Raw genomic sequence first — 12,991 nt, forward strand, 5'->3', positions numbered from 1 at the left:
ACTCGGGGGCACAGGTTTAAGGTGCGAGGGGCAAGGTTTAAAGGAGATGTACGAGGCAGATTTTTTACACAGAGGGTGGTGGGTGCCTGGAACTCGCTGCCGGGGGAGGGAGTGGAAGCGGATACGGTAGTGAGTTTTAAGGGGCATCTTGACAAATACATGAATAGGATGGGAATAGAGGGATACGGTCCCCGGAAGGGGAGGGGGTTTTAGTTCAGTCGGGGGCAGCATGGTCGGTGCAGGAGGGCCGAAGGGCCTGTCCCTGTGCTGGAATCTTCTTTGTTTGTTTGAAACTCATTATCTCTCTCTCTCTCCTTCCCTCACTCCGTCCACCTCCGCTGCTCTGACCCGTGCTAGGCCTGGGACACGAGGATAAGGCAGCACGCGGATCGATCGTAACATCGCTCTACATCGCAGTGGAGGTCCTCATCGCGGTGTTGGCGATCGCGGGCAACATCTTGGTGTGCTGGGCAGTGAGGACTAACCCACGGTTAAGGAGCACCACCAATTACTTCCTGGTGTCACTGGCAGTGGCAGACTTCGCCGTGGGGGTCCTCGTGATACCGGCGTCCATCGTGATCAGCGTGAAGTTGGCCATGAATGTCCACGGGTGTCTGTTCCTCGCCTGTCTGGTCTTGATTTTCACCCAGAATTCCATCTTCAGCCTCTTGGCAATCGCCATAGACCGATATCTTGCGGTAAAGCATCCACTCAGGTAATCGCACTGTGGGAGGGTCAGTGCTGAGGGAGTGCCGCACTGTGGGAGGGTGAGTGCTGAGGGAGCGCCGCACTGTGGGAGGGTCGGTGCTGAGGGAGCGCCCGCACTGTGGGAGGGTCAGTGCTGAGGGAGCGCCGCGCTGTGGGAGGGTCAGTGCTGAGGGAGCGCCGCACTGTGGGAGGGTCGGTGCTGAGGGAGCGCCGCACTGTGGGAGGGTCAGTGCTGAGGGAGCGCCGCACTGTGGGAGGGTCAGTGCTGAGGGAGCGCCGCACTGTGGGAGGGTTGGTGCTGAGGGAGCGCCCGCACTGTGGGAGGGTCAGTGCTGAGGGAGCGCCGCACTGTGGGAGGGTCAGTGCTGAGGGAGCGCCGCACTGTGGGTCAGTGCTGAGAGAGCGCCGCACTGTGGGAGGGTCAGTGCTGAGGGAGCGCCGCACTGTGGGAGGGTCGGTGCTGAGGGAGCACCGTGGGAACTGATTGCTCTCTGAGTTTACAAAATAAATCTTGGCACAATTCCAAATGGGTGAGTGCCAAAATCTCAGCTTTGTAATTAAATTTAGTTTTCAGATGCTCTTGTTGGCAGAAAAAGGGGATTAATGTTTCATGACGGCTCTTTGACAAGTTATGAAAAATAACCATTCAATTCTGGCTTCCCGAAAATTAATCTATCAAAGTGCTGTACCTGTCCTGGGAGTGTTTGATGGGGACAGTGCAGAGGGAGCTTTACTCTGTATCTAACACCGTGCTGTACCTGTACTGGGAGTGTTTGATGGGGACAGTGTAGAGGGAGCTTTACTCTGTATCGAACCCCGTGCTGTACCTGTCCTGGGACTGTTTGATGGGGACAGTGTAGAGGGAGCTTTACTCTGTATCTAACCCCGTGCTGTACCTGTCCTGGGTGTGTTTGATGGGGGGCAGTGTAGAGGGAGCTTTACTCTGTATCTAACCCCGTGCAGTCCCTGTCCTGGGAGTGTTTGATGGGGGACAGTGTAGAGGGAGCTTTAGTCTGTATCTAACCCCGTGCTGTACCTGTCCTGGGAGTGTTTGATGGGGGACAGTGTAGAGGGAGCTTTAGTCTGTATCTAACCCCGTGCTGTACCTGTCCTGGGAGTGTTTGATGGGGACAGTGCAGAGGGAGCTTTACTCTGTATCTAACCCCGTGCTGTACCTGTCCTGGGACTGTTTGATGGGGACAGTGTCGAGGGAGCTTCATTCTGTATCTAACCCCGTGCTGTACCTGTCCTGGGAGTGTTTGATGGGGGACAGTGCAGAGGGAGCTTTACTCTGTATCTAACCCCGTGCTGTACCTGTCCTGGGAGTGTTTGACGGGGGACTGTGTAGAGGGAGCTTTACTCTGTATCTAACCCCGTGCTGTACGTGTCCTGGGAGTGTTTGATGGGGACAGTGTAGAGGGAGCTTTACTCTGTATCTAACCCCGTGCTGTACCTGTCCTGGGAGTGTTTGATGGGGGACAGTGCAGAGGGAGCTTTACTCTGTATCTAACCCCGTGCTGTACCTGTCCTGGGAGTGTTTGACGGGGGACTGTGTAGAGGGAGCTTTACTCTGTATCTAACCCCGTGCTGTACCTGTCCTGGGAGTGTTTGATGTGGGACAGTGTAGAGGGAGCTTCACTCTGTATCTAACCCCGTGCTGTCCCTGTCCCGGGAGTGTTTGATGGGGGACAGTGTAGAGGGAGCGTTACTCTGTATCTAACCCCGTGCTGTACCTGCCCTGGGAGTGTTTGATGGTGACAGTGTAGAGGGAGCTTTACTCTGTATCTAACCCCGTGCTGTACCTGTCCTGGGAGTGTTTGATGGTGACAGTGTAGAGGGAGCTTTACCCTGTATCTAACCCCGTGCTGTACCTGTCCTGGGAGTGTTTGATGGGGACAGTGTAGAGGGAGCTTTACTCTGTATCTAACCCCGTGCTGTACCTGTCCTGGGAGTGTTTGATGGGGGACAGTGCAGAGGGAGCTTCACTCTGTATCTAACCCCGTGCTGTACCTGTCCTGGGAGTGTTTGATGGGGAACAGTGCAGAGGGAGCTTCACTCTGTATCTAACCCCGTGCTGTACCTGTCCTGGGAGTGTTTGATGGGGGACAGTGCAGAGGGAGCTTCACTCTGTATCTAACCCCGTGCTGTACCTGTCCTGGGAGTGTTTGACGGGGGACAGTGTAGAGGGAGCTTTACTCTGTATCTAACCCCGTGCTGTACCTGTCCTGGGAGTGTTTGACGGGGGACAGTGTAGAGGGAGCTTCACTCTGTATCTAACCCCGTGCTGTACCTGTCCTGGGAGTGTTTGATGGGGGACAGTGCAGAGGGAGCTTCACTCTGTATCTAACCCCGTGCTGTACCTGTCCTGCGAGTGTTTGATGGGGGACAGTGTAGAGGCAGCTTCACTCTGTATCTAACCCCGTGCTGTACCTGTCCTGGGAGTGTTTGATGGGGGACAGTGTAGAGGGAGCTTTACTCTGTATCTAACCCCGTGCTGTACCTGTCCTGGGAGTGTTTGATGGGGACAGTGTAGAGGGAGCTTTACTCTGTATCTAACCCTGAGCTGTACCTGCCCTGGGAGTGTTTGATGGGGGACAGTGTAGAGGGAGCTTTACTCTGTATCTAACCCCGTGCTGTACCTGTCCTGGGAGTGTTTGATGGGGGACAGTGTAGAGGGAGCTTTACTCTGTATCTAACCCCGTGTTGTACCTGTCCTGGGAGTGTTTGATGGGGACAGTGTAGAGGGAGCTTTACTCTGTATCTAACCCCGTGCTGTACCTGTCCTGGGAGTGTTTGATGGGGACAGTGTAGAGGGAGCTTTACTCTGTATCTAACCCCGTGCTGTACCTGTCCTGGGAGTGTTTGATGGCGGACAGTGTCGAGGGAGCTTTACTCTGTATCTAACCCCGTGCTGTACCTGTCCTGGGAGTGTTTGATGGGGGACAGTGTAGAGGGAGCTTTACTCTGTATCTAACCCCGTGCTGTACCTGTCCTGGGAGTGTTTGATGGGGGACAGTGTAGAGGGAGCTTTACTCTGTATCTAACCCCGTGCTGTACCTGTCCTGGGAGTGTTTGATGGGGACAGTGTAGAGGGAGCTTTACTCTGTATCTAACCCCGTGCTGTACCTGTCCTGGGAGTGTTTGATGGGGGACAGTGTAGAGGGAGCTTTACTCTGTCACTAACCCCGTGCTGTACCTGTCCTGGGAGTGTTTGATGGGGACAGTGTAGAGGGAGCTTTACTCTGTATCTAACCCCGTGCTATACCTGTCCTGGGAGTGTTTGATGGGGGACAGTGCAGAGGGAGCTTTACTCTGTATCTCACCCCGTGCTGTCCCTGTCCTGGGAGTGTTTGATGCGGACAGTGTCGAGGGAGCTTTACTCTGTATCGAACCCCGTGCTGTACCTGTCCTGGGAGTGTGTGATGGGGACAGTGTAGAGGGAGCTTTACTCTGTATCTAACCCCGTGCTGTACCTGTCCTGGGAGTGTTTGATGGGGGACAGTGTAGAGGGTGCTTTACTCCGTATCTAACCCCGTGCTGTACCTGTCCTGGGAGTGTTTGATGGGGGACAGTGTAGATGGTGCTTTACTCCGTATCTAACCCCGTGCTGTACCTGTCCTGGGAGTGTTTGATGGGGGACAGTGTAGAGGGAGCTTTACTCTGTATCTAACCCCGTGCTGTCCCTGTCCTGGGAGTGTTTGATGGGGGACAGTGTAGAGGGAGCTTTACTCTGTATCTAACCCCGTGCTGTACCTGTCCTGGGAGAGTTTGATGGGGACAGTGTAGAGGGAGCTTTACTCTGTATCTAACCCCGTGCTGTACCTGTCCTGGGAGTGTTTGATGGGGACAGTGTAGAGGGAGCTTTACTCTGTATCTAACCCCGTGCTGTACCTGTCCTGGGAGTGTTTGACGGGGGACAGTGTCGAGGGAGCTTTACTCTGTATCTAACCCCGTGCTGTACCTGTCCTGGGAGTGTTTGACGGGGGACAGTGTAGAGGGAGCTTCACTCTGTATCTAACCCCGTGCTGTACCTGTCCTGGGAGTGTTTGATGGGGGACAGTGCAGAGGGAGCTTCACTCTGTATCTAACCCCGTGCTGTACCTGTCCTGCGAGTGTTTGATGGGGGACAGTGTAGAGGCAGCTTCACTCTGTATCTAACCCCGTGCTGTACCTGTCCTGGGAGTGTTTGATGGGGGACAGTGTAGAGGGAGCTTTACTCTGTATCTAACCCCGTGCTGTACCTGTCCTGGGAGTGTTTGATGGGGGACAGTGTCGAGGGAGCTTTACTCTGTATCTAACCCCGTGCTGTACCTGTCCTGGGAGTGTTTGATGGGGGACAGTGTAGAGGGAGCTTTCCTCTGTATCTAACCCCGTGCTGTACCTGTCCTGGGAGTGTTTGATGGGGGACAGTGTAGAGGGAGCTTTACTCTGTATCTAACCCCGTGCTGTACCTGTCCTGGGAGTGTTTGATGGGGACAGTGTAGAGGGAGCTTTACTCTGTATCTAACCCCGTGCTGTACCTGTCCTGGGAGTGTTTGATGGGGGACAGTGTAGAGGGAGCTTTACTCTGTATCTAACCCCGTGCTGTACCTGTCCTGGGAGTGTTTGATGGGGGACAGTGCAGAGGGAGCTTTACTCTGTATCTAACCCCGTGCTGTCCCTGTCCTGGGAGTGTTTGATGGGGACAGTGTAGAGGGAGCTTTACTCTGTATCGAACCCCGTGCTGTACCTGTCCTGGGAGTGTTTGATGGGGACAGTGTAGAGGGAGCTTTACTCTGTATCTAACCCCGTGTTGTACCTGTCCTGGGAGTGTTTGATGGGGGACAGTGTAGAGGGAGCTTTACTCTGTATCTAACTCCGTGCTGTACCTGTCCTGGGAGTGTTTGATGGGGGACAGTGTAGAGGGAGCTTTACTCTGTATCTAACCCCGTGCTGTACCTGTCCTGGGAGTGTTTGATGGGGGACAGTGTCGAGGGTGCTTTACTCCGTATCTAACCCCGTGCTGTACCTGTCCTGGGTGTGTTTGATAGGGGACAGTGTAGAGGGAGCTTTACTCTGTATCTAACCCCGTGCTGTCCCTGTCCTGGGAGTGTTTGATGGGGGACAGTGTAGAGGGAGCTTTACTCTGTATCTAACCCCGTGCTGTACCTGTCCTGGGAGTGTTTGATGGGGGACAGTTTCGAGGGAGCTTTACTCTGTATCTAACCCCGTGCTGTACCTGTCCTCGGAGTGTTTGATGGGGGACAGTGTAGAGGGAGCTTTACTCTGTATCTAACCCCGTGCTGTACCTGTCCTGGGAGTGTTTGATGGGGGACAGTGTAGAGGGAGCTTCACTCTGTATCTAACCCCGTGCTGTACCTGTCCTGGGAGTGTTTGATGGGGACAGTGCAGAGGGAGCTTTACTCTGTATCTAACCCCGTGCTGTACCTGTCCTGGGAGTGTTTGATGGGGACAGTGTAGAGGGAGCTTCACTCTGTATCTAACCCCGTGCTGTACCTGTCCTGGGAGTGTTTGATGGGGGACAGTGTAGAGGGAGCTTCACTCTGTATCTAACCCCGTGCTGTACCTGTCCTGGGAGTGTTTGATGGGGGACAGTGTAGAGGGAGCTTTACTCTGTATCTAACCCCGTGCTGTACCTGTCCTGGGAGTGTTTGATGGGGACAGTGTAGAGGGAGCTTTACTCTGTATCTAACGCCGTGCTGTACCTGTCCTGGGAGTGTTTGATGGGGGACAGTGTAGAGAGAGCTTCACTCTGTATCTAACCCCGTGCTGTACCTGTCCTGGGAGTGTTTGATGGGGACAGTGCAGAGGGAGCTTTACTCTGTATCTAACCCCGTGCTGTACCTGTCCTGGGAGTGTTTGATGGGGACAGTGTAGAGGGAGCTTTACTCTGTATCTAACCCCGTGCTGTACCTGTCCTGGGAGTGTTTGATGGGGGACAGTGTAGAGGGAGCTTCACTCTGTATCTAACCCCGTGCTGTACCTGTCCTGGGAGTGTTTGATGGGGACAGTGTAGAGGGAGCTTTACTCTGTATCTAACCCCGTGCTGTACCTGTCCTGGGAGTGTTTGATGGGGACAGTGTAGAGGGAGCTTTACTCTGTATCTAACCCCGTGCTGTACCTGTCCTGGGAGTGTTTGATGGGGACAGTGTAGAGGGAGCTTTACTCTGTATCTAACCCCGTGCTGTACCTGTCCTGGGAGTGTTTGATGGGGGACAGTGTAGAGGGAGCTTTACTCTGTATCTAACCCCGTGTTGTACCTGTCCTGGGAGTGTTTGATGGGGGACAGTGTAGAGGGAGCTTTACTCTGTATCTAACCCCGTGCTGTACCTGTCCTGGGAGTGTTTGATGGGGGACAGTGTAGAGGGAGCTTTACTCTGTATCTAACCCCGTGCTGTACCTGTCCTGGGAGTGTTTGATGGGGGACAGTGTCGAGGGAGCTTCACTCTGTATCTAACGCCGTTGCTCTCTCTCTGGTACAGATACCCGGTGCTGGTGACCGGCAGACGGACCCATCTCTTGATCGCCCTCCTCTGGGTGTTGTCGTCAATGCTCGGACTCATTCCGGTTTTTGGATGGAATAGGTCGGCCAGCGCCCGACGGGTGTGCCCGGGCTCCGAGGGGGCGAACGAGACGATGCCCGGGCCCCTGAGCCGGGCCAACGGGAGTGGGCGCCGGTGTGCCCAGGTTTACTGCCTGTTTGAACATGTGGTGGACCTCTCCTACATGGTCTACTGTAACTTCCTGGCCTGTGTGCTGGCGCCCCTTTTGGCCGTGTTGGTGATCTATGCCCGCATCTTTGCCGTGGCGCGGCGCCAGTTACGAAGCCTGGGCGGGTGCCCCCGGGCGGTGCTCCGCGGGGAACTCAGAGCTGCCAAGGTCCTCCTCTTGGTGGTGGGCCTCTTTGCCTTGGGTTGGCTGCCCCTTCACTCCCTCAACGCCCTGGGTGCCCTCTGCCCATCCTGCGGGCGTCCCCCTCTCTGGCTAATGGACACCACCATCGTCCTCTCCCACGCCAACTCCGCAGTCAACCCCATCATCTACGCCCTGCGTCTGCGCGAGTTCCGTCTGACGTTCCTGGGCCTCGCCCGCAGGGACTCCTGGCTGGCTAGCCGGGCCCGTGCTCTCAACGCGGGAGCAGGACATCCCCCTGGTCACACGGTGAGGCTAACCATAGAACCATAGAAAATTACAGCTCAGAAACAGGCCTTTTGGCCCTTCTTGTCCGTGCCGAACCATTTTCTGCCTCGTCCCACTGACCTGCACTTGGACCATATCCCTCCACACCCCTCTCATCCATCAACCCGTCCAAGTTTTTCTTAAATGTTAAAAGTGACCCCGCATTTACCACTTTATCCGGCAGCTCATTCCACACTCCCACCACTCTCTGCGTGAAGAAGCCCCCCCGAATATTCCCTTTAAACTTTTCCCCCCTCACCCTTAACCCATGCCCTCTGGTTTTTTTCTCCCCGAGCCTCAGCGGAAAAAGCCTGCTTGCATTCACTCTATCGATACCCATCAAAATCTTATACACCTCTATCAAATCTCCCCTCAATCTTCTACGCTCCAGGGAATAAAGTCCCAACCTATTCAATCTCTCTCTGTAACTCAGCTTCTCAAGTCCCGGCAACATCCTTGTGAACCTTCTCTGCACTCTTTCAACCTTATTTACATCCTTCCTGTAACTAGGTGACCAAAACTGTACACAATATTCTAAATTCGGCCTCACCAATGCCTTATATAACCTTACCATAGCACTCCAACTTTTATACTCGATACTCCGATTTATAAAGGCCAATGTACCAAAGGCACTCTTTACGACCCTATCCACCTGTGACGTCACTTTTAGGGAATTCTGTACCTGTATTCCCAGATCCCTCTGTTCAACTGCACTCTTCAGAGTCCTACCATTTACCCTGTACCCCGTCTCCAACACTCCTGACCGGGAACCGCCAACTCCCTCCCCAACCACAGCCACTCATGAGAATCCCCTCTCCCCCCCAGCACCCTGTGTTACTGACTGTATCTGTACTGATGTTAATCCAGCTCCCTCACACTGTCACTCAGTAACCCCTCTCCCCCCAGCACCCTGTGTTACTGACTGTATCTGTACTGATGTTAATCCAGCTCCCTCACACTGTCACTCAGTAACCCCTCTCCCCCCAGCACCCTGTGTTACTGACTGTATCTCTACTGATGTTAATCCAGCTCCCTCACACTGTCACTCAGTAACTCCTCTCTCCCCCAGCACCCTGTGTTACTGACTGTATCTGTACTGAAGTTAATCCAGCTCCCTCACACTGTCACTCAGTAACCCCCCTCTCTCTCTCCCAGCACCCTGTGTTACTGACTGTATCTGTACTGATGTTAATCCAGCTCCCTCACACTGTCACTCAGTAACCCCTCTCCCCCCAGCACCCTGTGTTACTGACTGTATCTGTACTGATGTTAATCCAGCTCCCTCACACTGTCACTCAGTAACCCCTCTCCCCCAGCGCCCTGTGTTACTGACTGTATCTGTACTGATGTTAATCCAGCTCCCTCACACTGTCACTCAGTAACCCCTCTCCCCCAGCACCCTGTGTTACTGACTGTATCTGTACGGATGTTAATCCAGCTCCCTCACACTGTCACTCAGTAACCCCTCTCCCCCAGCACCCTGTGTTACTGACTGTATCTGTACTGATGTTAATCCAGCTCCCTCACACTGTCACTCAGTAACCCCTCTCCCCCCAGCACCCTGTGTTACTGACTGTATCTGTACTGATGTTAATCCAGCTCCCTCACACTGTCACTCAGTAACCCCTCTCCCCCCAGCGCCCTGTGTTACTGACTGTATCTCTACTGATGTTAATCCAGCTCCCTCACACTGTCACTCAGTAACCCCTCTCCCCCAGCACCCTGTGTTACTGACTGTATCTGTACTGATGTTAATCCAGCTCCCTCACACTGTCACTCAGTAACCCCTCTCCCCCCAGCACCCTGTGTTACTGACTGTATCTGTACTGATGTTAATCCAGCTCCCTCACTCTGTCACTCAGTAACCCCTCTCCCCCAGCACCCTGTGTTACTGACTGTATCTGTACTGATGTTAATCCAGCTCCCTCACACTGTCACTCAGTAACCCCTCTCCCCCCAGCACCCTGTGTTACTGACTGTATCTGTACTGATGTTAATCCAGCTCCCTCACTCTGTCACTCAGTAACCCCTCTCCCCCAGCACCCTGTGTTACTGACTGTATCTGTACTGATGTTAATCCAGCTCCCTCACACTGTCACTCAGTAACCCCTCTCCCCCAGCACCCTGTGTTACTGACTGTCTCTGTACTGATGTTAATCCAGCTCCCTCACACTGTCACTCAGTAACCCCTCTCCCCCCAGCACCCTGTGTTACTGACTGTATCTCTGCTGATTGTAATCCAGCTCCCTCACACTCTCACTCAGTAACCCCTCTCCCCCCAGCACCCTGTGTTACTGACTGTATCTGTACTGATGTTAATCCAGCTCCCTCACACTGTCACTCAGTAACCCCTCTCCCCCAGCACCCTGTGTTACTGACTGTATCTCTACTGATGTTAATCCAGCTCCCTCACACTGTCACTCAGTAACCCCTCTCCCCCCAGCACTCTGTGTTACTGACTGTATCTGTACTGATGTTAATCCAGCTCCCTCACACTGTCACCCAGTAAACCCCCTCTCTCTCTCCCAGCACTCTGTGTTACTGACTGTATCTGTACTGATGTTAATCCAGCTCCCTCACACTGTCACTCAGTAACCCCTCTCCCCCAGCACCCTGTGTTACTGACTGTATCTGTACTGATGTTAATCCAGCTCCCTCACACTGTCACTCAGTAACCCCTCTCCCCCAGCACCCTGTGTTACTGACTGTATCTGTACTGATGTTAATCCAGCTCCCTCACACTGTCACTCAGTAACCCCTCTCCCCCCAGCACCCTGTGTTACTGACTGTATCTGTACTGATGTTAATCCAGCTCCCTCACACTGTCACTCAGTAACCCCTCTCCCCCCAGCACTCTGTGTTACTGACTGTATCTGTACTGATGTTAATCCAGCTCCCTCACACTGTCACTCAGTAACCCCTCTCCCCCCAGCACCCTGTGTTACTGACTGTATCTGTACTGATGTTAATCCAGCTCCCTCACACTGTCACTCAGTAACCCCTCTCCCCCAGCACCCTGTGTTACTGACTGTATCTGTACTGATGTTAATCCAGCTCCCTCACACTGTCACTCAGTAACCCCCCTCTCTCTCTCCCAGCACCCTGTGTTACTGACTGTATCTGTACTGATGTTAATCCAGCTCCCTCACACTGTCACTCAGTAACCCCTCTCCCCCCAGCACCCTGTGTTACTGACTGTATCTGTACTGATGTTAATCCAGCTCCCTCACACTGTCACTCAGTAACCCCTCTCCCCCCAGCACCCTGTGTTACTGACTGTATCTGTACTGATGTTAATCCAGCTCCCTCACACTGTCACCCAGTAAACCCCTCTCCCCCCAGCACCCTGTGTTACTGACTGTATCTGTACTGATGTTAATCCAGCTCCCTCACAATGTCACCCAGTAAACCCCTCTCCCCCCAGCACCCTGTGTTACTGACTGTATCTGTACTGATGTTAATACAGCTCCCTCACACTGTCACCCAGTAAACCCCTCTCCCCCAGCACCCTGTGTTACTGACTGTATCTGTACTGATGTTAATCCAGCTCCCTCACACTGTCACTCAGTAACCCCTCTCCCCCCAGCACTCTGTGTTACTGACTGTATCTGTACTGATGTTAATCCAGCTCCCTCACACTGTCACTCAGTAACCCCTCTCCCCCAGCACCCTGTGTTACTGACTGTATCTGTACTGATGTTAATCCAGCTGCCTCACACTGTCACTCAGTAACCCCTCTCCCCCAGCACCCTGTGTTACTGACTGTATCTGTACTGATGTTAATCCAGCTCCCTCACACTGTCACTCAGTAACCCCTCTCCCCCAGCACCCTGTGTTACTGACTGTATCTGTACTGATGTTAATACAGCTCCCTCACACTGTCACTCAGTAACCCCTCTCCCCCCCAGCACCCTGTGTTACTGACTGTATCTGTACTGATGTTAATACAGCTCCCTCACACTGTCACTCAGTAACCCCTCTCCCCCAGCACCCTGTGTTACTGACTGTATCTGTACTGATGTTAATCCAGCTCCCTCACACTGTCACTCAGTAACCCCTCTCCCCCAGCACCCTGTGTTACTGACTGTATCTGTACTGATGTTAATACAGCTCCCTCACACTGTCACTCAGTAACCCCTCTCCCCCCAGCACCCTGTGTTACTGACTGTATCTGTACTGATGTTAATACAGCTCCCTCACACTGTCACTCAGTAACCCCTCTCCCCCAGCACCCTGTGTTACTGACTGTATCTGTACTGATGTTAATCCAGCTCCCTCACACTGTCACTCAGTAACCCCTCTCCCCCCAGCACTCTGTGTTACTGACTGTATCTGTACTGATGTTAATCCAGCTCCCTCACACTGTCACTCAGTAACCCCTCTCCCCCCAGCACCCTGTGTTACTGACTGTATCTGTACTGATGTTAATCCAGCTCCCTCACACTGTCACCCAGTAAACCCCTCTCCCCCAGCACCCTGTGTTACTGACTGTATCTGTACTGATGTTAATCCAGCTCCCTCACACTGTCACTCAGTAACCCCTCTCCCCCCAGCACTCTGTGTTACTGACTGTATCTGTACTGATGTTAATCCAGCTCCCTCACACTGTCACTCAGTAACCCCTCTCCCCCCAGCACCCTGTGTTACTGACTGTATCTGTACTGATGTTAATCCAGCTCCCTCACACTGTCACTCAGTAACCCCTCTCCCCCAGCACCCTGTGTTACTGACTGTATCTGTACTGATGTTAATCCAGCTCCCTCACACTGTCACTCAGTAACCCCCCTCTCTCTCTCCCAGCACCCTGTGTTACTGACTGTATCTGTACTGTTGTTAATCCAGCTCCCTCACACTGTCACTCAGTAACCCCTCTCCCCCCAGCACCCTGTGTTACTGACTGTATCTGTACTGATGTTAATCCAGCTCCCTCACACTGTCACTCAGTAACCCCTCTCCCCCCAGCACCCTGTGTTACTGACTGTATCTGTACTGATGTTAATCCAGCTCCCTCACACTGTCACTCAGTAACCCCTCTCCCCCAGCACCCTGTGTTACTGACTGTATCTGTACTGATGTTAATCCAGCTCCCTCACACTGTCACCCA

General features: G+C 53.4%; 1 protein-coding gene across 1 annotated transcript; it reads left to right on the forward strand.

Moving 5' to 3' along the window:
• Window positions 1–357: 357 nt before the first annotated feature.
• Window positions 358–7,869, forward strand: LOC144490908 (adenosine receptor A2a-like; the record flags this gene model as incomplete). The annotated part of the gene is made up of 2 exons (XM_078208590.1): window positions 358–715; window positions 7,191–7,869. Coding segments are annotated over 2 exons (1,037 nt in total), but the record flags the coding sequence as incomplete, so codon positions are not given.
• Window positions 7,870–12,991: the final 5,122 nt, after the last annotated feature.

The sequence above is a fragment of the Mustelus asterias genome, unplaced genomic scaffold (genome assembly GCF_964213995.1).
Source record: "Mustelus asterias unplaced genomic scaffold, sMusAst1.hap1.1 HAP1_SCAFFOLD_4011, whole genome shotgun sequence".
NCBI classification, from domain to species: Eukaryota; Metazoa; Chordata; class Chondrichthyes; order Carcharhiniformes; family Triakidae; genus Mustelus; species Mustelus asterias.